General features: G+C 38.5%; 1 protein-coding gene across 1 annotated transcript in view; it reads left to right on the top strand.

The window, feature by feature from the left end:
* The first annotated feature begins 1,540 nt into the window (after positions 1-1,540).
* MBP (myelin basic protein) overlaps positions 1,541-23,890 on the top strand; it is a 90,766-nt gene continuing 68,416 nt past the window's right edge. The window contains exon 1 of the mRNA XM_074823299.1: positions 1,541-1,606. Coding sequence (XP_074679400.1) covers positions 1,556-1,606 — 51 coding nt within the window. The 5' untranslated portion in view covers positions 1,541-1,555. The remainder of the gene's footprint in view (positions 1,607-23,890) is intronic.

Here is a 23,890-nt window from a genome sequence, read left to right as displayed (position 1 = left end):
CAATAGATAGCACTGTTTAAAAAAAAAATCTGTTTCCAGTTTGCCAATAAACTCTACCTTGAGTACATTTACAGAGTTTGGATGTTTTTTAGTTTTGTGAGACCTTAGAAGTGTGTATTTGTGAGGAATTATTTAACTGGATACAGTGATATGTGGCACTTCGATTTTAGAGTGAGTGGAATTCAGTGAATAGCTAAATGAGCACTGCAGACCCTCACTAATTTGAAAATTTATCATTGCTGGGGTGGGGGAGGAGAAGGGGAGAGTGGAGGATAGATCTGTCAGTTTCTCCAAAAGTTGCAGTTGAAATATAGGACAAGATTACTTCTGATAAAGTACGCATTTCTGCAATGGAAGGTCAGAAGTAATCAATATTTAGCATCCTTTGATACACAAATCAGTGCGTGTAGCAGGGGTTATAACTATATTTGTATGTTCTACCGAGTGTAACTGGTTAATAGCCTATTGTTTTACTTCATGCATTTTCTATCAGAGCAAAGGTCTGGTTGTCCTTTTCTCCCAAGCCTTTTCATAAGATTATGCTTAATGAACTAACTTAGCCCTCTGATAGTGAGTGTTGTGCCAGGCTTTCTGATGCTAAAGTTTTATGGTATATACGTCTGTTTATTGCAGAGTAATGAAGTGTTACTGTTAGCACCAGAAACTGAACTTTATTACTGAAAGTTCAGTTCATAATTTTGAGAGGAAAAAGTCCGCTTGAAACTTCTTTTGCAGGTAGTGTTAAGTTTCAGGACTTTAAATGTTACCTTGCACTGCATTTAAGTCGGCTGAAGGCAGCAACTGTGCGTAAGATCCTATACAAACACATGCTTCTAATGAGAAGAAATACGTAGTGTAACCACAAGCGTATTCTAAAAGCTGAAATTTGAGTGTTGTGGTTTAACCTACATAAGCTCTGTTAAAGCTGAGATACAACAGGATGAGCCAGAAAATACAAAGAAAGAATTGGCATTCCTTTCTTATGTGCTTGTCGTGGAAGTGTGGGCTGTAAAGAACATACCCATTCTAACCTCCATAGCAAATTGTTAGGAGTTTAGTGTGGTGGGTTTTTTTAGTAATTGCTGTTTATATAATGGCAAATGTGAATTTGAAAGAACTTACTTGATCTTTTATGGAAGTTTGTAGTTACAGATCATTTGATACATATTAGACTGTTTTGGTATTTTAAATATAGTATCAAAAGACAAGGCCTCTACCTAATTTCTAATCTAGTCTTGTATTATCTGCAAATTTCACAGTAAACATTTTTTCTCCTCTGTTTATGTCTTGGTTGTTTTGTTTTTGTTTTTTTTTTAGAAGAAGGAAAGCTTTCTGATGTTGCTTAGATTTGCAAAATAGACCAGATAAGCTTTATTTTTTTCCTTAGGATCTATCATAGATCTTACCTTGGACTGTAAAAATGCTTATTGTATGAGAACTATCTCTTTGTTCTGCATCAATGAAAAATTAACTTGTATTTCACTATAAATGTATTGGTTTCAAAAATGCTGGTTTGGTTTTATCTTTTCAGAATTTGAAGTTCTGGTGATCCATCATGGGGAACCATGTAGGAAAACGAGAACATAGTGCTGACAAGTCAACCAAGGTAAGTGTAGAAAATTGAAGAGGCAAGGCCATTTCAGAAATATGTATGCTATGAAATATATATATTTTTTTAGTGTATTAGTGTGTTTACCAGATCACTTTCACCATTACTATTTTGTAGTTGTCACTATAAAATAATGTCCTTTTCTTTAAAGAGTGTCCTATAAGATGTGGCTAAACCAGGATTTTGCTGTGCTGGATTTAATGAACGATGTGATGTTTTTCTGCATCAGATCCATAGCTGATAAAAAGCTTCTCAGTCATAGTGGAAATGAATGAAATGAGCTTTAGAAGCATGACATTGCATAAATTTTTAAAGAGCCAGTGAGCTAAATCATGTTCTGCGTGCTGACAGCTTTCCATTTGGGCAAACATTGGCTTTATCCATAAGAAAGAAACTATTAAAAAACATGTAAAATAAGAGAATTGTAAAGGAAAAATGTCAGTCTGCAGAGATACAGCTTTAAACATCTCCTTTCCTGGAAAAAAGAAAAAAAAGAACTGTCAAAATGTTCATGAAAAGTTAGTTTTTGCTTTCTAGCCTCTGGACAGTGTTGTGTATTTTGCACATAATGTAGTATTCTGTTTGCCTTGTGATAATATCTTGTTTATTTGTTTTTCTGCATTGTACCGGAAGAGAATTCACACATATCTTAAAAAAAAGCCATCTTTCTATATATAAAAAAGATGCTCCTTGTTGCTAGCTATTGCTAACTTCCTTCCACCCATCCCCACCCAAAAATAACAGTTTAGAGTCTGAGCCCACACTGTATAAAGTTATTGCCCTTTGCGTTGGACAGATGATGTAAACAGATAGTTCTGTACTTTATCTGGAGTAAGGTGGGTATTTTGCATTGCTGTGGCAGATAAGCAGCTATCCTTAAAAGGTATACAAACGAGAATTCATACAGTTATTAGTTCTTTGCCATCTCCTTTAGGAAAATACATAAGCACACCGGAAGGAATAAGGAGAAAACAGCAGTTTTCAGGCTACGAATGGTTTGTATTTCTGCAGTATTTTGCAAAATGGTTTTGTGGCCCAAAGTTTCAATTTCAGTATGAACCACAGTATGAGTCCGAAGTTGTCGTCTTGTAGCGACCAGTCTTGTAGACTTCCCCTCTAGAAAACTCTGTTGTGCAGATCCAGCAAAGTCAAATGGACCAAACAGATGTATTTAGTCAAATATTTTGATCCTTTCTGACCAAGAATGTGAGATCCTGATATGGCAGGTATACAGAGCTTGATGGGCTGTTGTGCACCACATATCTCCTGCTTAGGTCTTTGAGGACAAAATTTGGTTAGAAAGACACATCATAACTTTTCTCTTGCGGTGGGATCAGGTGTGTCTTATGCATCTGGGTGGTAGGTGAGTGAGTTGTTGGGCTCATGGGGCTCAAAAAGGAGAAGATTCTTCAAACTGTAGCAGCCTATGCAATAGATGCAAGTTCTGCAGTGGTGAGCAAGAGTCAGGTGGCCATGAGTCTTGCACTTACTGTGTGAGACAGGTCTACAAGGAAATGGATGCTGCAATTTCAAAAAAATCCTTCTTTTTCCTAATTAGCTCATGGAAAATACTTGAATCTGAAATCAAAATAATACTCGTTTACCTAAAATATTTTTGAAGGGGGAACATGTTTCTGTAGTAATATCTTCTGTCCTTCACTCATCCTTCTAGAGTGACAAAAAAAACCACCAAACCCCTAAACTTTAAAACAGGCAATGCTTGATCAAAATTTCCCTTTACCCACGTAAGACAGTAATCATGTCACAAGAAATAAGGTCACAGATTTAAAATCAGGAAATATATGGTTAAAGTGCAAGTATGTATTCCACTGAACTAGTAAATCTTGATTCGGTTCTTACAGGCAGCATTAAAGTTCTCACTGGCAGTAGTAACCATATGTCATACTTTTTTTCATTTAGTGGTGTTTGTTTTTTTTTTTTTTTAATTTGAAGTAGACTGTTCCAATATAGCTGTAAATTAGAACTGTTTTCCCACCAGTCTTCTAGTGTGGTATGGGAGACAATTGCTGAAGGCTTTCAGAGACTACAGTGGAAATGCTGAACTGCCTCTCCTCACTCTTAGCAATAGAACTGCAATGAAAGAGGCTAACATCTCATTAAGGGTCTTTCTAAAATGCATTACTTGTAACTTCAGCCTGTTTAGTGTATTTCCTTTCCCAAAAATAGAGTACCAAAGAACAGCATCATTTTAGGCAGCTTCTTTGAACCTGTGATGTCATATTTGCTGCACAAACACTGTACTGGTTCCTGAACTTACAGACCCGTTCTCCAGACAGCTACTTTATGTACAGTGACATTAGAGAGACTGTTGCCAAACCGTAGTAGTCTTAATTCTTGGTTGTCCAATAAATGTTCTGTAATACAGCAATTACTATGGGGTTGGGGTTTTTGTGAGTTGGCATTTAGCTTTGCTTTGCTTTCAGTAAAATCGGGTATTTGAATTACAAAATTAGAAACAGAGATCCGGAAAGCGATTATTTCATCAAATGTCTAACATGACACCCAAGATGCTTTCGAATTGGGAAATTTGCAAAAGACAACAAGATGTGTTCCCATGCTGTGATACTTCCTTTCAAAATATTGTTCTTCTCTTGATTTATAAATATGCCAAGCTACAGTGATTATTTAATAAATAATGAGATACTGTGTAATTAATTGAATGCTTTGAAAAATAGTTGGTCTATTTGACCTAAGTAATGCAGAAAATATTTACAAAACCCTCATGTTTTACTCAAAGCAATTTCTGTCAGATTTCTTTCCCTTGTATTTAATGGATCTGCATTTTTTTTATAGTTTTGTAAGATACATAAAAACAGTTCAATGAACCCAGCAATTTATCTTCTTTCTCTTTATTTTGGATGCTACTAGACTTTGCAGTCTGCTTAATGCATTAATAAATGTGTAAGTATTTATTTTGTTTAATTTTGTTTGTAGTGTTCATACTTGGGTTTAAACGTACATAAATGTATCTAAGGACAACAAGAACAAAAAGAATGGGCTGTCCTTCATGCGCTGAGTTTCTTTAAGTTCTTGGAGAGCTAAATGTAGAGGAGTAGGCAGAGTAGATGACTGAAGTTTTATTGGTCTTTGTGCGGAGTTGTAGTTGATCTGTGTTAATTTGGCATCATTAAGCTACGAAGCGCCGCGTGCTCCTTTGTAATACTTACAGGCAGCTTTAGCCATTACAACAGCGCAGTTCTCCGCTACTCTCCATTTTGATTGTCTTCCTCATTCTGCACAGCACATATATTGTCATCCCCAGATCTTTGAACCTTCTTGGTATCTGTCAAAACTGGCCCTTAACTTCATTGATTGTTTGGGAAGATGGGATCGGAAGGAAGTTTTTCAGTATTGTCCCATTTATTCCACAGCAACTACCAAATGCACTGAGTCCACGGAGCCTGGTTTCCATGTGTCTCAAGCCATGTAGTGCTGTGGGGAGCTGGAAACCAAGCTTGTGACCTATAATAAAAGATCAAAACCTGCTGCCCTGCCATGTCAAGGGATTGTTCAAAACACTTATACAGGCCTGGAACATGTTAGATTATTGGAAATACTGGATTATCTACCTATTTCATGTCCTTGACATATTTGGAGTGTGTTGTAAATAAACACCAAGGAACCAGTTGCTACCTCAGATACCTAACCCTGAAAAACTTTGGGAAATGTAATTACCACAGTATATTGCTTTTTCACAGGCAAAACCTGAAAATGGATGTAGTGATGATAAGGCACTCAGTCTACAATTTAATGTTTTGTTTGAACTAAAAGCTATCTGTGAACAACACTGAGTCTTGCTGTGTAGTAAACTTATGAAAAATCTTGCCTTTAATTGCCCCGTGTATGTACCTAGGTTCTATAATGTGTTTTGTAGTGGTTGATTTGATAATTTTAATAAACTGACTGGTTCTCAGTGTTTAAGGAGAACTCAGCATAACTAGTTCAAGATGAATTGCTACAGTGAGCATGTATCAATGAATTGGATGGTTGCTATGCTGCTTCTGAGGAGATTCTGTTTTCTCTCCCCTTTTTTTCCCAACTGTTTTATTAATGTTCAGAAATTTGCACTCTGCACAGCCTTACTCCTGGTAACATTGGCAGAAAGCTTTCTGGCTGTCCCTGATGAGAGAGAGTTGAAATTCTGAAGATGGCTGGCACAGGACCGTAGTTGTATTGTTCACCTCATAGATGCTCAGTGATCTGCAAGCAAAAGGATTTTCACACTGATCTCATCTGATGCCCTGTCTCTCATGGTTGAGACTGCTTACAGACCTGAGCCATATGTGTGGTTTTTACCAGGTGCTTCCTCTTGGTATGCATCATAGAGTATCGAGAAAGGAAAAAAACAACAGATGAAGTAATTTTATTTGCTTTATTGTTCTCAAGTGGTTTTTTTGTAAGATAGAGCTTTATTTTTTAATACTTACAGCTTGAGAGGTACATGAAATACAGATTATGCTTTTCTGTAAAAAATAAAATCAAATGTGGTATTTGATTTTATTACATTCAAATAAATAGTCTTATTACTGTACATAAATTAATCAGAGTGCAGCCTCTTCTCTTTTTTCCCTAGCAAAGTTGTATAGCACTATTTTTATTTCCTACTACAATTGTGTGTTTTCTCAGAGTTTTACCTTTTGCTATAAAGCAGTAAAGAGCACAGGGGCTACTGTGGTGTATTCTTTGTAATTTGATGTATTGGTTTAAAAAGCTCTCTCTCAAGCCGATATCTTTCTGAAGGCAAAGGAAGAAGAAAGGAAAACTTTAAAATGTTGAGAGCACCAGTGTTTTCCGTGAGAGATCTGATGAGCATTTTCACGAGCCAGTTTTACAGGTTACACACTCTAGAAATTCTTGTGACCAGCCAGTGTCTGGTTAAGCTGGTGCCTGGTACAAGGAAATGCTTCTTTTGGAAGAAGCAAATCATCTTCCAGGGTGTGAAGGGAAGTTCTGTACAGTTAGGTTAAGCAAGACTGGTTCAATTTGAGAGATGCCTGTTTTTTTCAAATTCTACCAATCAGCCTAGATTTGGCCTTGATCAAATGCTTTTGTGCTCACTCTATCCTCCTATTTCATTTCTTAACCTTCATACTGTCTAACTAGATTGTTCGTTGGGACAGATGCAGTGTCATTCTGTATTAATAGTAGTGCTTGGAGACCTTGAGTGGAGCCTTCAGGCACTAAGGTCCTTCAGCTAGTGAGGTGATATCATAGCAATACTGAAATGACTGTGCAGTTTGAAGCCTCTGAGAATGCCAAGTATGCAACACCTATGACATCTGTACAGTAGCTATGACATCTGTCCTCAAAAATTAACCTTAAGATCATCATTCAGTATGGGGTTTGAAGTCTTATGTCTAATGTTTGAGTAGGCAAGTAGCTTTACTATAAAGTTGAAGGGAACAATTTGTGTCTAAATCCAAGTCATATGTTTGAATACTTGACTGTTCATTAAACTCTTCAGGTGCTCAATTTAATAGGGTCAATTGTGGTTATAATATTTAATCTTTCTAGTGTCTAGAATATGGTACACTTATCCCAAGTATGTGTGGAAGATAAACTGTCCTTGGATGAGAGCTGGTACTTTTACACTTCTGTGTTTTCCTTTGTTACATGTGTATGAAGGCCGCTGAAGGTGCAGGGCTCTGCTGTGCAGAGCAACTGGTGGAAGAGTTAAAGGTAGGAGACAAGGAAGATGCGAGTGAGGAGCAAGTTCTGGTCACTGCCACAGTACCTGCTGCTAGTGTTTGAGTTGCCTGAATTGTATAATCTTGGCAGTATGTCACTAGATCTGCATTTCAGTGAAAAAAGTAAGTAAATATGTAAGTAGCAGTTAGATGAAATAAGTTGAGAGCATGTTTTTCTGTTTTGCACGCAACTGCTAAGTACTACTGTTTAGGTCTCGAGCTGGTTGAGCTTGCATGGGTGTAAGAGGAAGAGGTGCAGTCGCTGTGGTTTTGGCTGGGAGGAGGTAGGGTCTTGGGCTTTGTTCTCCCACCCTCAGCCTGCAGAACTGACTAGAAGAGGGAAGTACACTCTGTACTTTTTCAGGTCTTGTGCTTCAGATGCCATGCTGTTGCAGTATAGTTTCCTATAGTTCTCTTCTTGTTAGCTTTGATACAGAACTAGATAAATGTCCTGTCAAATGAGTTTAATGACAGTACCACTTAAATTAACAAGGAGTTGGAAGAACAGGAGTGTAATGCACTGACCATTCTTTGTGAACGCTCTGTGAATTGTTCTAGTTGCTGAGATGACTTTTGTAATAAGAGTCAGCCCATACTTCAGCCTGAGAACACGTTCAGTGCTTTAGCATCTTCACGCCAGAAAAATGAAAGCAGAGTTATTTTTGATCCTGAGGAAGCAGTAAGTGATATGGAGGTCCTGAAAGGGAGCAATATCTTCCTTCCTCACATAATCTTTTTGTGCTTCTACTGTTGTGGTGGTCATAGATCAGCATGTGGTGGAATGTTGCATCACCTGCTCTGAAAGTGGGTGAGGTAAGTCAAACTAACAAACCAGAATTTCCATTAGTTATATTTGAGAAAAGCCTAAAAAACCTTTTGCAGTAATGTATTACCTTAGAATACAGTTACATCTGTAAAATCTGTTGCAGTGAAGTGCATTCTGCCTATTACAGAGATTGCCAGGCTTTACCTATGGGTGCCCAGGGCCAGACCACATCAGAATCTCCAGTATCCAAGACAGTGACTGGTGAATCTGTTCTGTAGCATTTATCAAACTATTAAACCCTGGTAAAAGTGGATTTTGAAGTTGGTCCTAATCTTTTTCCCCTAATGCTAGTTCTGTTGTCTTTGATGCTCCTGGGCAGCAGCTGGGAAGAAGAGTGATGGAGCCATGTTTTATTTTAATTCTCAGTTTCACACACTTGTATTTCTGATAGTGTACCTGACTGTGCAGCTAGGTCAGTGTAACTAGTTGTAGAAATGGTTTTACACTTTGCATTGGTACAAAGCTAAAACCCCATCTCTTCTCAGATCTGATGCTAAATGTTCTGCCATGAGAAAAGAGGAGTTCCACATTGCTAAGGTGAGCTGAATCTTACTGTAATTTGTAAATTCAGCAATTGTGAAATGGAAAGGGAAAAAGATATAGGACTTTCCCATACAAAGTATCACTTTAACTGTAGCTTGTTTTTGCATTTCAGAAGCTGAAGATGAATTCCTTACGTAATTGGAGTTATTTGTACGCTGAGTAAATTTGACTTGTCTGCGGCTATGGTTCAAAGACTGATTTTTCCACTTTGAGTTAAAATGTCGTGGAATGTTTTTCCTTTTTACTTAACTTTCTCATGCCCTCTGCTTTAAGATGGAAATACTTAAGTAGCATTTCTAGAGAAAAAAAAAAAAAGGGTTTTGCAAAAGGAAATTGAAAACCTTTTAAGCAGAGTAATATGACTTTATTCTTGATTGCTGAGATAAAGTTCACTCTTAAAAACAATCTGGTCTTTCAGTGCAGCATCCCATGGATGTGGCCATAAAGATATCAAAATTTACATAGAGCTGAAAGCCACAAAATACATACCACTTACCCTGGATAATTAGGGGGACTTCTGAGCGTCAGATAAAATCAAGAAGAGTCAATAATGGAAATCTTGCATTTTTGTCACAGTGCCACAGAGTGACATTCAGGTTGGTGTAGCTGGACTTACCTAGAACTGAAAGATGAATTTAGGGAGGCATGAGGGCACTCGGCTTGCTCATGAACTCTGTGCAGCTCAAAAGCCACAGAAGAGACTTAAGAGCCAGAAATCTTAGCAAGTCCATCACTGATGTGATCTATCCTTAAACAAGTCACTTATTATCAAAAAAATAATCACCATTTTTAGGTTCTCAGTTATTCCCGATCTGTGCAAGAGCTTCGGGATTGGATTCATTGGTAATGCTCAGGTTTTCAGATGAATTGTGGAAATCCCAATATGCAGAAAGCATCTCAGTTAAAAGGTACTGTCCAAGACTGTTATGTTGAAATCTGAGTGATTTTTTTTTTTTTTTTTTTTTTTGTGGTAATATCTGACTTACATGTCTAGCACATTTTCCCAGCCTTTCATACACCTCCTCTTCCTTCCTCTCTTTATCTTCCTTCTACTCCTTACACGCAGTTTCTTTCTGCACACAACTTTCTGCCAGCATCTCCATCTCTGATGCAGTTTAAATTCAGTGCCACATTTTGATTTTTCTGAGGCATTAGAAATAATACTTAGTTGCTACCAGTGCAGTTGCATGCTCAGAAACAGTGAAGAGATGGGCAGGTAACAGGCAGTCTGATCAGGAAGGTGGGAACACCACAGAAAAGAGAAAATTTGCACTTTTCTGAGAACACATATACACTTGAAAAACGGTTTTTCTCTTCCAGCCAGCTCGCTCTCTTCATGTTGACATATGACTTTCAGCAACTATCCCAGCCTACCACAGTGTGTTGCTTTACAAAGCAACCCAGTAGTGCCATTGCCAATATTTGAAAGCTGAAAATCAAAACTGTCTCCTGTTATTTTTATGACCAACTATCATCATCATTTATATACTTTGTCATAAAGTTGTGTTGCTTTTTTGCATTTGTACCTTGTACCTGTTAAAGGAATTGTTTTATGCAGAAAACAGAAGTATTGCTGTTGAATTCTTTTGGGGAAACATGGATAAAATCTGTCAGTGTGAAGTGGAACTGGGTGCAAAAACTTTAAATCCCACTTTAATTCCTTGTATGCATGTATATATGTGCATACACGCACCCATATATAAAAAGTACAAGTGTATATTTAAAAAAAAAAAGTGCAAGTGTATATTCAAGTATAGATATTCTGCTTATATCCCTGTATGGCTGCAAATGTGCTCCCTGTATGAGTTTCAAAAGGCAAGACCAGTAGCCTTCCACCCTGGGGAGTCTGGCTATCCATTCTGATCTTCCCTGTGAACTACAGAAAACTAAAATGTTTTCTTAACATTGAGCCAGAGCTTTCTACTGCAGATGAAACTTGCCTTATGGTGCACAGTGATAAAGCCTGAATAATCACTGTCTCTTTGTTGTTTGTTTGTTGTTTTTTTTTTTTTTAAACCTAATGTCTGAAATTCCAGACAACCCTGCTTTTTGAGACTTGGCAGATGAAAGGTTGGTGAATGTGAGAGACTGAGAATCTCAAGTCAGTGTCTGTAACAGTTGAGGAATGTTTATATCTCATAAAATATATTAAAGATATTTCAATACTATATATTGATTTAAAAAATTAGATCTCTTTAATATATTTAACAAATATATAGTACTAGTAGAGATAAATTTTGGGTTGGAACTAGATGATCTTTAAGGTTCCTTCTACTCCAAAGTATTCTGTGATTCTAAATATATCTTTGTGTTCTAGGAAAGGTTTCAGAGCTCACAGTAGGTGAGACCCACTGCATAAAGTAACAACTGCTTTGTCTTTAGTACGCTGCTACACAGAAAACTCAGTATGTTTGGGATGATTGACATTAGTTCTGGAGCTCAGTCTCATGAGATGAGATTCTAGGTCAAAAGCTGTACATAATGAAGACTAAAACTTAGTTTTTTCCACTGAAAGCAGTAACTTGCCTTATGCTGCAAGATACTTTCTGATAGAAAGAGGTTCTCTCCTATGGTGTGGTGCTGATTTTCAGTTTCTCTCAAAATCAAATCTATGTTCAGAGAAAACTTATGTTATATATTTTATTTGAGATGGATCCAAACCACTGTAATTCATTACATTCAGATTAACTTAAATGAAGCATGTTTATTTGTAGGTGCTGACAATGTGGACCTGAACACTTAGCCTTAGAATTCTTGCAGATTCATTTACTTGACAATTAATGTTGATTTTTTTTCTACAATTCAGTATTTAAAAAAAAATTCTTAATAAAAGGTTGTTCTTTACATTTCTTTCAGCAATTTCTTGCCTTACAAAGTAAGAGTAAAGAAGTAAAGTAGGAGGAAAAAAGGAGGTGAAATACCTATTTAAAATTGAGATTTGACACTTTTTCCTCTTCTTTTGACCTCAGTGCTCTGTGTTTTACTTTAATGCAATCCTCTCAGGAGGAGAGGAAACATAACTCCATTCTGGAATTTCTTCAATGTACCTCTTCTGCCTGTTGCACCCTTTTCCCTTCCCCTGTCTGCTGTTTATTATTTTATTATTATTCTATTATGCTATGCTATACAGGCCCTACAAGGATTGATAAAACCATCTAAAAATGAAAGTTTTATGGAGCTTGGGGGAAAGGAGGCCAAAAGGCCTGTGTCAGTGGATGCATTCGGGTGGGATGGGGAGCCCTGGGTTCTAATACCCTCTCACCAGATTGTCCAGGTGTCCTGGCCAGACCTTTAACTCAAGTAGATGAAGAGCCAGGGGAATGAGTGCTATGTCTAGAAGGGATGCTGAGATCTTTCAGGCATCAGATTCTACTCTGGGATTTTGCAGAAAGAGTTTATAATGCAATAGCATAATGCAGTTAATACTGTAATAACACTGCATTGCAGCTGTTGAGTCACCCAATTATGGGAGAATAAAAGATTTGTGGCATTTTGGAAGCTTACGGGACTTGACACATAGACTTTGTATCATCTAAATTGCTGATTCTGATTCAGCCTCCTGCTGCTGTATGTAAGGGACAGGAAACCCTCTGAACCTGTCTTACATGAAGCCCATAAGAGAGATGACTCCACCAGGAGCAGGAAGCCTTAGCTTCTATTCCACCTTCTGAGCACTGGTCTCAGCAGTTGACAAGTTGTTCTGGTTTTTGACCTGATCAGCTTGCTTTTAACCAATTAGGCTACGAACCATGGGCTGGTGGAACAGGTGCAGAGCTGTCTTCTTCGTGCGCAGAGCCAGATGGCCAGTTAATTGTCCCAATCACTGAGTAAGACTTGGCCAGGTCTCCTGCTCAGTTCTCAATTCTGCTGCTGTGCTGCCAAGTTAGGGCTTGTGGCTTTAAGAAAATGAGGACTTTAGGGACGTCTCTGAGCATCTGGACTTCTCTTAATCATGATTTAATGTGGTTAGTTTCAGACGTTGAAATGGTTCCTAGCTGATTTTTGTTTTCTTAAAAATTTGCCTGATGCTTAACAGGAGTAAAGAGTTCTTGGTCTGAGTTAGGACATTTTGCTTGTTACAGCATTGTTAGTATTGAGATATGGTTGTGACAGAGAAAAAACTTTTAAGTAGGAACCCATATTTTGAAGGATTGATTCTCTAGGATTTTGCAAGCAGAACTTTTGTATCTGTTGAGTTACATCCTACAGAACAAGAGTTGCAGGGGGAATTTTGAGGGGAAGAGTATTTCGGTTTGCTAGGGTTTCTAGAATCCTTTTTTAGGATTTTCTTGTTAGGAAGAAATGGGAAATGATTGTTTGAATGCTGCACTTAAGGAGATGTGCTAGACTATAAGGGGTTGTAAACATGCTAATGGAAATGTAAGTGAAGAGTGTTTGCTTATCTGTGTGTTTATACTTAGTCACTCAGTGTAATAACTGCAACTATAGTTTACGTGTAACTTCTTCATATGAATATATTTTTCATGAAATGCAATATATGTTAATCAGTTGCTTTTGTATCAAGACAATCCAGTTTTGTTACAGTAAATCATTTTAGGAGGTAAAACTGTGGAGTGCTAGAGGCAAAGGATGGGACAAAGCAGATAATAGGTCGTTTGCAATGGTAGAGAATTGTATTGAAAAGATGACTAGGTATTTCCAGCAGGCCACCTATTTTGTTCAATGCCAAAAAGGCAGTCCCTTGTGATTCTGAAATCCCATGTTGATAGTTATTCAAGTGGCTTGAATAGGCTGTCAGTCAATTCACAAGTAGCCTGTATATGGGAAGGATTAAATATATAAGTTAATAACAACAGGGCTATATAAGTTTTTGTGTTGAGGGTTGATGAATTCTAATCTGCTTGCCTTTTTTCCCGTCATTATGCTCTACCTGTTTTCTTCAGTCCTGGATCTGTTTTGCACAGCTTTTTTTAGTCATGTTTTGCCTGTGGCTCTGGCGGTACCAATTCTACCAGGAAGTTATGTAGCCAGTGGATTATGCTACCTCTGGGGAAGAAGGTGAAGAGCTTTGCATAGTCTGTTGTGCTTATGTCTGAAGTCTCCACTGCACAGCATATGAATAATAGCAGAAAGTCTGTCTGAGGTCTAACTTCTTTGAAGTTGTACCTGCTTCTTTTTTTATGATGAAATACCAGCAGGAGAATGGTAGTGGAAATACTTCTGTGTTCATGCACAGGTTTTCTCTCTCCAGATAAATTCCCTGCCTAGTTGAATGTAGCTGGCACAAGTTTGATTTACAGTTTCCCGCATGACACCTTTAATTCCTGCTTGCCTATAGAATCGAGGCATGGATTTTAGCCTTCGCAACACATATGCAGTAATGTAAAATTCTATTTATGTGCAGAGGGTTACTAAGTAACAGTTGCTGAGGAAAATGCAGTCTTCAACTGCGTGACGTCTGTGCACTTAAAATTGCCAGCCAAGTAGTGCATTAACATAAATTCTGCACATTAATGTAACGGGATTTGCTGTGGGCTACGTGTGAGCAAGACCTTGGGGAAAAAAAAAAAAAAAAAACAAACCAAACAGTAGTGTAGTTGAAGAGTTGGAGTCTCTCTGTATCCTGGTCTTGTGGACAGGAGACGAAACCCAGTTTTGCCCTTCTACCTCATCCTCTCCATACCACACCATAATTATGGACCTTGATATATTTGTGTGTGTATTTGTATTTATATCTATATCTACTTATAGATAGAAAGGTTATCAGTATGTTTTGCACATGTATCTTCCTTCAGGGGGAGGAGGGTTGAGTGGCAAACAAGAAGACAGTTGTGACTCAGGGATAGATTGGGTGTTGATAATACAAGGAGAAGTTTGCCTTGATTTGTGTCTCCTCTAGTAACTGTGTTTACTTTTAATTTTGCACAGAGGTTATCAGAGGATTTGTTTTTTTAAGGATTCATTTTCAAGGAATGTTACTTTGGAAAGGTCATCTGTCTAGCCTTGAGATGGAGCTTATGTATTGAAAAGGATTCTGCTTAAGTGATCAACCTTTCCTTTAAATCACACTTAGTATAGCTTACACTACATCTTTGAGCTGGGGACCTTTATATGCTGATGAAAATGAGCTGTTGAACTGTCATGAAGTCCTACAGCTTTTAACTCATTTCTCTGTTACAAAGCTACTTTCTGTCTGCAAATACTTGAACGATGGGGGTGGGTGTGTGTATGTGAATAATTATTGCAGTGGGAAAGTAACATGAGCTTATGAGGCTGTATGATTTACTCATCGTGGACTATGTAGAACTTAATTTCAGTGAGGTTCTTGTATTAATTTTATCATTATGTCAGTATATGTAAAAGATGTGCAAAAATAAATTTTGATAAGTAACTACTACTACAGTCCTTTTATAAAAGTGGCATAGATATCTATCTATCAGGCATATTTAGTCATTAGTTTCTTGGATTTTTATAATGTTGTTTAGCTGAATCCAAGGATGTTACTTGTTAATCACAGAGAAATGCATTATGGCCAGGAGTTGATCTCATGTTATTTACCTGGGTGGGCTCTTCAGTAACCAACATTGCCACTGTCATGTGAATAGTATCATAACTTGTCAATTTTGCAAAATTAATTTCATCTAGTCACTCATGGTAATTGGTTTATTCTTTTTTATTGCTATGGATGATTTACAAAACAAACAAACAAACAAAACCCAAAACCAAACCTTCTGACAATCATCACTGTAAAAGCTGTGTACATTGATTTTTTTTTTTTTTTTTTTTTCTGGCATTGTAAAGTCTCAACATTTTTGATGGGGTATAGTTCCAAAGTATTGTCTGACTGTGGTTTTTGCCTGTGTTTGAGGCAGTGTCATATCTGAGCTTTTTTGTAGTCTCTCATACAATCCACCCATTTTGGTTTTGAGGTCAGAATCCTTTCCCTCTGGGGAGAAATTGGTCCTGGGTTCTTCATTGCTCAGTCAGGCTCCTGTTTTTCTGTAACTCTGTGACCAGCTGTGACTGTTCAAGGGATTTTAAACTGGTGTTATTAGCCACAGCTTTTCCCTTGGGAAGCTGTTATCTCTGGTGACAGTATTGAGTCCAAGCAAAGTATCTTTAAAGCCTGTAGAAGAAGCAAAGCAGAACAAGGGGAGAAAAGTTGTCAGCACAACACTAAGTGCATATCTGTTCTTCCAAACCCTTTTCTTGTTGCTCTATAGGTACTTATGTGCGTCTTTTCTCTTAAATGTCCAAGTTTAGGAGAACTGGAATTAAGCCTTTTTTGCTAGTAGTGCCTACTTTTGCCATGCACTTCAGGAGCTGCGCATCAGTTCCAAACACCTGTAATACAATCATTTATAGTCACTTAGCTAAAATGAATGCTAAAAATAAACAAAACCTTTTCTGCAAAGCTGATCCTAGTGAATGGGGTTATGCTATTTCAGATGCAGGACTTTGCATTTGCCTTCATTGAACTTCATGAGATTCTTGTCAGTTTATTTCTGTAGAGCCTGTCAAGGTCTCTGAATAGCAGCTCTACCTCTTGGTGTACTGACTGGTCCCCCTGTTTGTTATTACCTGAGTCTTCATTAAGACATTAAATGATACTGGCTTTAGTGTTGATCCCTAAGAGATGCAGCTGCTGACTGACTGCTAGTTGGACTTTGTACCTTGATCACAATCCTCTGATCCTGGTGGTCCAACCAGTTTACCCACCCCTTGTATTCCACTACCCAAACCTTATCTTCTCCGTTTGACTATAACGGTAGAGTGGCAGGCTGTGGGAGGCAGTGTCGCAGGCCATGCTAAAGTCAGGGGATATGATGCCATGCTTTTCCCCTTCTCTACAGACAGTCATTTAATTGCAGGAGGCTCTCGGGTTGGTCAGATGCCATTTGCCCTTGGTAAATCCAGGCAGGCTTCTCCCATGCACCTTCTATCCGTGGAGAACAATTACTGTTAAAACTGTTATCTGCCTTTAATAAAAAGATAAAAAAAGCTATGTATTTGAAGTGCTCTGTATTAAGTATGGCTTTTGCTTTACCCCAATGCATTATTGCTCCTTCACTGTAGGCACAGAGGTTTTTGTTGAGCACAGAATGTACCCTACCTTTGGTAGTCTTTTATACTTCGGTACAGTATTGCACTTTGGGATAATTGACAAAAAAATACTGGAGATGAGGCCTTTTTAAGACAAATCCGCATAAAAGAGAGAAGAGGCATGAAGTGCACTTTCTAGTTGGATGATGATCCTTGCTTGCTTGAAACCTTTTTGGAAAGATGAACGCTGGTTACAGCTTCACAAAGACTTGACAAATTGATACCAGCCTGTGGTAACTCTTAACAGTACAGAGTTAGTGTTGAGTGGTCACAGAAAAAAGGTGCTGCTGGCTGTCTAAGCTAAGGGTTGTTTGGTTTATTGGTTTCGTTTTGTTTGGGCTTTTTTAATTAAATAGTTAAAAAGGAGGAAAGATCTGAAAATTAGGCACTGAAGGAGAAGGTGGGAAGTTGAAGAGAGGAACATGTGTTCGTGCCCGGAGTTTGAGACAGACCCAGGCAGTGAATAGAAATGCTTGCTGGTAGTGCTCCATTCTCCCCCACTGAGCCTGGGACTTGCACAGATGAGGGCTATAAATAGTGCAAAAGTATCACTTATTTCAATCACTTTTTTTTTAACATATAGGTCTTGAATTTCAACACAATACAGGCGTGTCTTTGTTCCTGCCTCCCCTCACCATGATGCTTTTCTTCTCATGAAGGTGTGCAGAGTTTTTACCAGAACCACATTAATGAATCGAACTCTGGTAAACTGAATCATCTTTTAAAATGTCAGTTTCTATTTGCTTTTTGGCTCACTGAGTGATAAGGTGGCTGGTCATAGGTTCTATTCCTGGTATTACCATTTCTCCTGTCTGTACATGCACATGAGTCTTTCATTGTCATCACCTCTGATACTTCTTTACATTGGTGGTGGAGAAGATGGACATTTATTTTTACAGTCATTTGAAAATTTCTATTGCCTGGTCTTTCTTGAGTTCATTTTCTTGGTTTGACTTTATATATTTGGAAAATGGTAGATAAAAATGTTTAAAACAATACTGTACCTGTAAATGTTCTGTTTAAAAAAACAACAACAAACAAAAAGTGCTCCTGAAGAACAGGATTGTGTATAGTACAGGTGGCATCTTATTCAGTGATTAGATTATCTGTTCATGCTTTTCAAAAGGTATGAGAACAGCCTTACGAAACGCTTATATTATGGAGCATGTATCCTATCACATTGGACATCTGAAGACACTTTTGATAAATGCCTTCTGATCACAGTCTTTTTTTTATGGTGTACGTAAATGGAAGCAATTAGCTCTACAGGAAACCCCCCCCTATTTCCAGGTGAGTAATACTGTATATTTGCTGATGAATCAGGTGTCACCTGGGACTGAAGAAGCACTAAGTGTAAGATCTGAGTGAGTCATTTCCTCAGGCTCTCAAGGTTTGTCTTACTACTGGCTCATTGTGGTAAGCAGCTATAGGTAACTTGAGGTGACTATTTCTGAAAGTTATGAAAGTGTTAAATTCTTGATATATAGGAAAAAAATATAACATTTTACCTCTACTTGTTACATATGAAATCACCAAGACATGTTAGAAACTAGCCACATCACTTTACCAAATTTTGGATAAACATTAATCAGATTGCGTATGTCTACATCCATATATCACAGAATCATCTAGGTTGGAAAGGACCTTGAAGATATCTAGTCCAACTGTTAACCTAGCACTGACAGTTCCCAACTACACCATATCCCTCAGCGCTATGTTGACCCTACTCTTAAACACCTCCAGGGATGGGGACTCCACCACCTCCCTGGGCAGCCCATTCCAACGCCTGACAACCCATTCTGTAAAGAAATACTTCCTAATATCTAGTCTAAACCTTCCCTGGCGCAACTTGAGGCCATTACCTCTTGTCCTGTCGCTTATTACTTAGTTAAAGAGGCTCATCCCCAGTTCTCTGCAACCTCCTTTCAGGTAGCTGTAGAGGGCAATGAGGTCTCCCCTCAGCCTCCTCTTCTCCAGACTAAACAACCCCAGTTCCCTCAGCCGCTCCTCGTACGACATGTGCTCCAGACCCTTCACCAGCTTCGTTGCCCTTCTCTGGACACGCTCGAGTAATTCAATGTCCTTTTTGTAGTGAGGGGCCCAAAACTGAACACAGCAATCAAGGTGTGGCCTCACCAGTGCCGAGTACAGGGGTAAGATCACTTCCCTGTCCCTGCTGGCCACGCTATTTCTGACACAAGCCAGGATGCCATTGGCCTTCTTGGCCACCTGGGCACACTGCTGGCTCCTGTTCAGCTGGCTGTCAATCAACACCCCTAGGTCCCTCTCTGACTGGCAGCTCTCCAGCCACTCCACCCCAAGCCTGTAGCGCTGCTGGGGGTTGTTGTGGCCCAAGTGCAGCACCCGGCATTTGGCCTTATTGAAGCTCATACAGTTGGCCTTAGCCCATCGCTCCAGCCTGTCCAGGTCTCTCTGCAGAGCCTCCCTACCCTCGAGCAGATCAACACTCCCACCCAACTTGGTGTCATCTGCAAACTTACTGAGGGTGCACTCGATCCCCTCGTCTAGATCATCAATAAAGATGTTAAACAGGAGTGGCCCCAAATCCGAGCCCTGGGGGACACCACTCGTGACCGGCCGCCAACTGGATTTAACTCCATTCACCACAACTCTTTGGGCCCGGCCATCCAGCCAGTTTTTTACCCAGCAAAGCGTGTGCCCATCCAAGCCACGAGCAGCCAGTTTTGCCAGGAGAATGCTGTGGGAAATGGTGTCAAAGGCCTTACTAAAGTCAAGGTAAACAACATCCACAGCCTTTCCCTCATCCAATAAGCAGGTCGCCCTGTCGTAGAAGGAGATCAGGTTTGTCAAGCAGGACCTGCCTTTCATAAACCCGTGCTGTCTGGGCCTGATCATCTGGTTGTCCCACATGTCTGAAGAAGAATTGGCTTCCAAGTGATTTTCAAATCATTTCTCTCTGAAAACAATAATAGAGCCATGATCTTGTTCAGTGCATATGAACATTGTGAGAGGGAAATAATCATCTCATTAAGGGTCTGCTCCTCTGTTCCTAGTAATGGATGCTGAAGTCAAAGCAAGCAGTGAATGGGAGCAGTTTCTATTTGTGTTGGAGACGTTGCTGTGAAATGTTTTTTATTGTTTTTGGAGTGGATTTTTTTGGTTAGCTTTTTTGAGATTCTCCTGGCTTTTGTTGTATTGCTTTAGGTGTATTGTTTTGTGTTTTTTATTGTATGTTCTGTGACAGACTTTCTGGTTCAGTTTAGACAGTTTCTTGAAAAATGACTGACAACTAGAATATTTCGGAAATCAGCTAATCTCTTTAGATTTTGCATTTTGTGGTTGGTAAGGTAACTAGGGAAAGTGAGAAAGGGATCCTTATTGTGCTTCTCTTCAAATGCCTCAGGCAAATCATAAATTAGTATAATAGGTTTTCTGAAATTGCTTTGCTAAAAATATCCAGAAAAGTATTGTATACATTTCAGTGTTTATTCTTTGGCTCTAGGATGACTTTTTTTTTTTCCTAAACATGAAAAAATCCTAGATACTTCTCTGGTTTAGTAATTTTATTTATGTATCATTGCCAACTACCTACTAGTTAACATTTGGTTTATACTTGAGAGACTTACAGTGGTCTACTGAAAGGAAGGTCAGCCAGATTTGTGCCCATAGTTGGACATTAGATGAACAAATCCCTGGGATGGTATCGTGGTTTTCTGAAAAGGTAGTTGTTCCTGCCTTGTGATTTTCATATCAAAATTTAGCATCTAGCTGTTGGCTTCCTGCTAATTGTCTTGCATGCGAATTGAAGTTGCTGAGAGTTAATGGGCAAAGTCTGTCTCTTAAAATTATGTACTTTAAAATGTATTTTAGTGGTAGTTCCAGAGGAATATGTTTGAATCTATATTTACTGGATTTCTTTGAAGGAGGGAAAAACCTTTTATGCTACAAAAGTATAAAAATGTTTTGCAGGAACCATTATTGATGAAACACTTCTTTTTACTGAGTTGCAGCTTTCTGATTTACTGGGGCAGGAAAAGATGGTACTTTAGCTTATGGCTTTCCTTTGCAGTTTTTTTGCAGTGCTGCATTCATGTAACTACTACCCAAAATCTCTGATATTGTTCGTTTTTCAAAGAAAAACACCATGAAGATACCTATTTGCCACCAGAGTTGTTTTAAAACTCTATTTATGCCTGCTGTTATTTTGGAGTACAGTCTACCTGCATATCTCCTTTTAAGAAATAATTAATGATGAAAGGGTTTAAATCCAAGTTCTTAAACAACCATATTTTGTTGATATAGAAGTGAGCAAGCTTGATAATTTCTTAATTTTTTTAGTCTGGTTTTGTTCAAGATTTGCAGAGGTGACTAATACTTGTAAAGGTCTTCTTGCAGTGTCTTTGGTGAGGTATGGGAAAGGGAGGTGATTTCTGGTTTTTAAGTGTGTTGAGAAGCAAACACCATGAGGTGCTTTATGTTAGTTTTTGGAACCATATTATACTTCCCAATTGTCCCTCCTTCCTATCTTTTTAAATCCAAGGTCATTACTTAAGGTGCAACTACATTTTTGTGCATGCTCTTTTTCTCGCATACTTTCTGCTTTAGGAGAGAGGTTTGGATCCATGGTGATGTGGTGAGGCTTCTGGGGCCTGTTAAATCCTTGGACTATTGCCCCCTTCTCTGCTCTTCCACAAGGGCACCCTTGATACCAGTAGGGGACAGCTGGAGCCTATCAACCATGGTTATATGGCTCAAGGGCTGAGGAACAAGGGCATAGAGGCTAAGGATTTTCTCCTTGATCCTCCCAGTGGGGGTGTAGGGCTTGAGAGAAAGCTGATGGATTCTGGAGGTCAACAACTGATTGCACAGCTAATGTTGACAACAGGCATTTGGTTTTTTACAATCATGGAGACCCTCTTTGAGGATCGAGGACTGCTCAGAAGAGGTTGAATCTACCTGACCAAGTCAGGCAAAAGCATCTTTGCCAACAGGCTGGCCAACCTGTGAGGAGAGCTTTAAACTAGGAATAACGAGGGAGGGAGATGACAACCCACAGGCAAGTGAGGAAGTGGCAGACTGGGTTGGCAAATAAAGGGCACAGGCTGATGTGGACAAGAGAAACCTTGGAAAGAACACAACAGGGCTGAAGTAGAAGTTGTTTCCATGGACTATCAAGGACATACTGAATACTCAGTTTTGCCTAGTGTCTGACATTCCTGGCGAGTCTCCATTAGACTCAAGGTTTTGATAAAACCTAGTATCTAATATTTGTGGCATTTTTTTATATAGTTTTATAGTGAGGAACTATTTTTGACATATTAGTATCTTGATAAAGTGATCCTTGATAACGTGATCAACATCTTTCCTTATCTTCACATACTGATAGTTATGGTAACACTAAGCTAGAGCTTGTAAGAGCAAAGTGTCCATACTTTTGTGCCCGTACTTTTGTGCATGGAGCTTTTCATGACCTGTGGTGTTCACTGGATGCACTTATTTTTAAATACAACAGAGAAATGAGACTGACTTCGGGAAATCATGTCTGTTCTTGATAGCTACCCTTTCCTGATCACTGTTCTGTGCTTATGAGTTAAGCTTCAATTTCAGAGATCTACAAAACCATAGGCTTTTGAAGTGAACAGAGGTTTTTTGTTTGTTTGCTTCGTATTTTTAATTTACTTGAGTGGGGGTGTTAAAAGGTGTCATACCAGTTTTTACAATTATACAGTCAATTTTGGGTCTTCATGAGTTTCTTTTAACTAAAAAAATCTTACTTCCATGCCAACTGTATTTCAAAACTCATATCTGAAAAGAAATCTTTATTTGCATTTTGAAAAGGGCAATCTTGTTGATTATTTTGTAAATATTATCCCCGTAAGTCTTGACATTTGAAAATATTTTCTTTTAAGTGGTGTTTGTGCATTTATTTACAGTATGCAGAGGATCTGTGTTCATTCCAGGAGCATGGAGTAATAAATCTCAAAGTTTCTTTCAAGATCATGCATTTAATATTGGTCTATTTAAATCAAACAGGAAAGTGGAAAAGCTCCTGTCATTCAGTTATAACGTCCATAATTTTGTGTCTTGGGTGGATAGGTGGGAATATTTGTATGAAGGCCTCATGCTCTGTGTCTGGTGGCAAGTTCATGGCAGATTCCCTCTTAACCAAATGTTACATAGCAAACCTTTTTTTTCTCCCGTTAAAACTGGTGTGTGTGTGTTTCTGTGTGTGTGACAAGGCTGGGGCCATGGCGGGAGTGCACGCTCATGAGGAGCTGAAACATCTGGGTTAAAATACCATCCCAAAAAAAGCCCAAACCCTTTTTGTACAAGATTTAAGAAACATTTGATAATTTTATCACAGTACAGAAACAAATGCATTGGTCAGTATTGTGGTCAAAATCTCCTTTAAACCTACAGGTCTTGCAGGTAAATATAATACATTTTAATATCAGGCAACTTGTGTGTAAAATTTTTTTTTAGCTTTGGCTTAGAAATACACTTCACAAGGATAGAGACTGCCAAGTGACCTAAAGCAGCGAAAATGGTCTTCCTTCCAAATCAGTATGTTGGAAAAATTCCCTTCTAAAATTAACTGCTTGGTGTTAAATTCATTTCTTCTTTTAATTCTTGGCAAATAAATGTAAATTTTGCTTTTTAAATGTTAAAAATATCTCGGTAGTTTTTAGGGAGTTGAATGGATGTAGTTTTGAATATAAAGTGCTTTTGCATAGCAGCTTGTGAGCTTTCTTTCCTCATGAGCTAAAAGCTTGGAAGTAAAAATTAAATTCAACAAGTTGAAAGTTCGTTTTTGGTGTGCAGTGGGAATTGTTTCAGGGTGTGTTTCCTACTCATTAAGTTCAAAGGGAATTTGGTTTAGCCTAATGTATCACTGTGAGTAGAACAGTGAGAAAGTCCTTTCAAGTTGTCTACCCATTTTGGCCTTTTTTTATGGTACCCTCTTAACACAGAGCAAGCACTAAAAAGATACTTTCATTATTCAGTAAAGCCAGTCCTCAATTGCTTATAGAAATGGCCCAGATGTGTATGCTAGCATATTTGTTTTGCACACCGAAGGACTGGTTCTTGCGCGTGATGGAATTAAGTATAAAATACCAGAAGTGAAATTCTGGCCTCCCTGCAATCTGGTTTGCTGCT

This window comes from Strix aluco, chromosome 1 (genome assembly GCF_031877795.1).
Source record: "Strix aluco isolate bStrAlu1 chromosome 1, bStrAlu1.hap1, whole genome shotgun sequence".
Classification (NCBI taxonomy): Eukaryota; Metazoa; Chordata; class Aves; order Strigiformes; family Strigidae; genus Strix; species Strix aluco.
The sequence above is the reverse complement of the archived record's forward strand: the minus strand, read 5'-3'. Positions and strand labels throughout refer to the sequence as shown.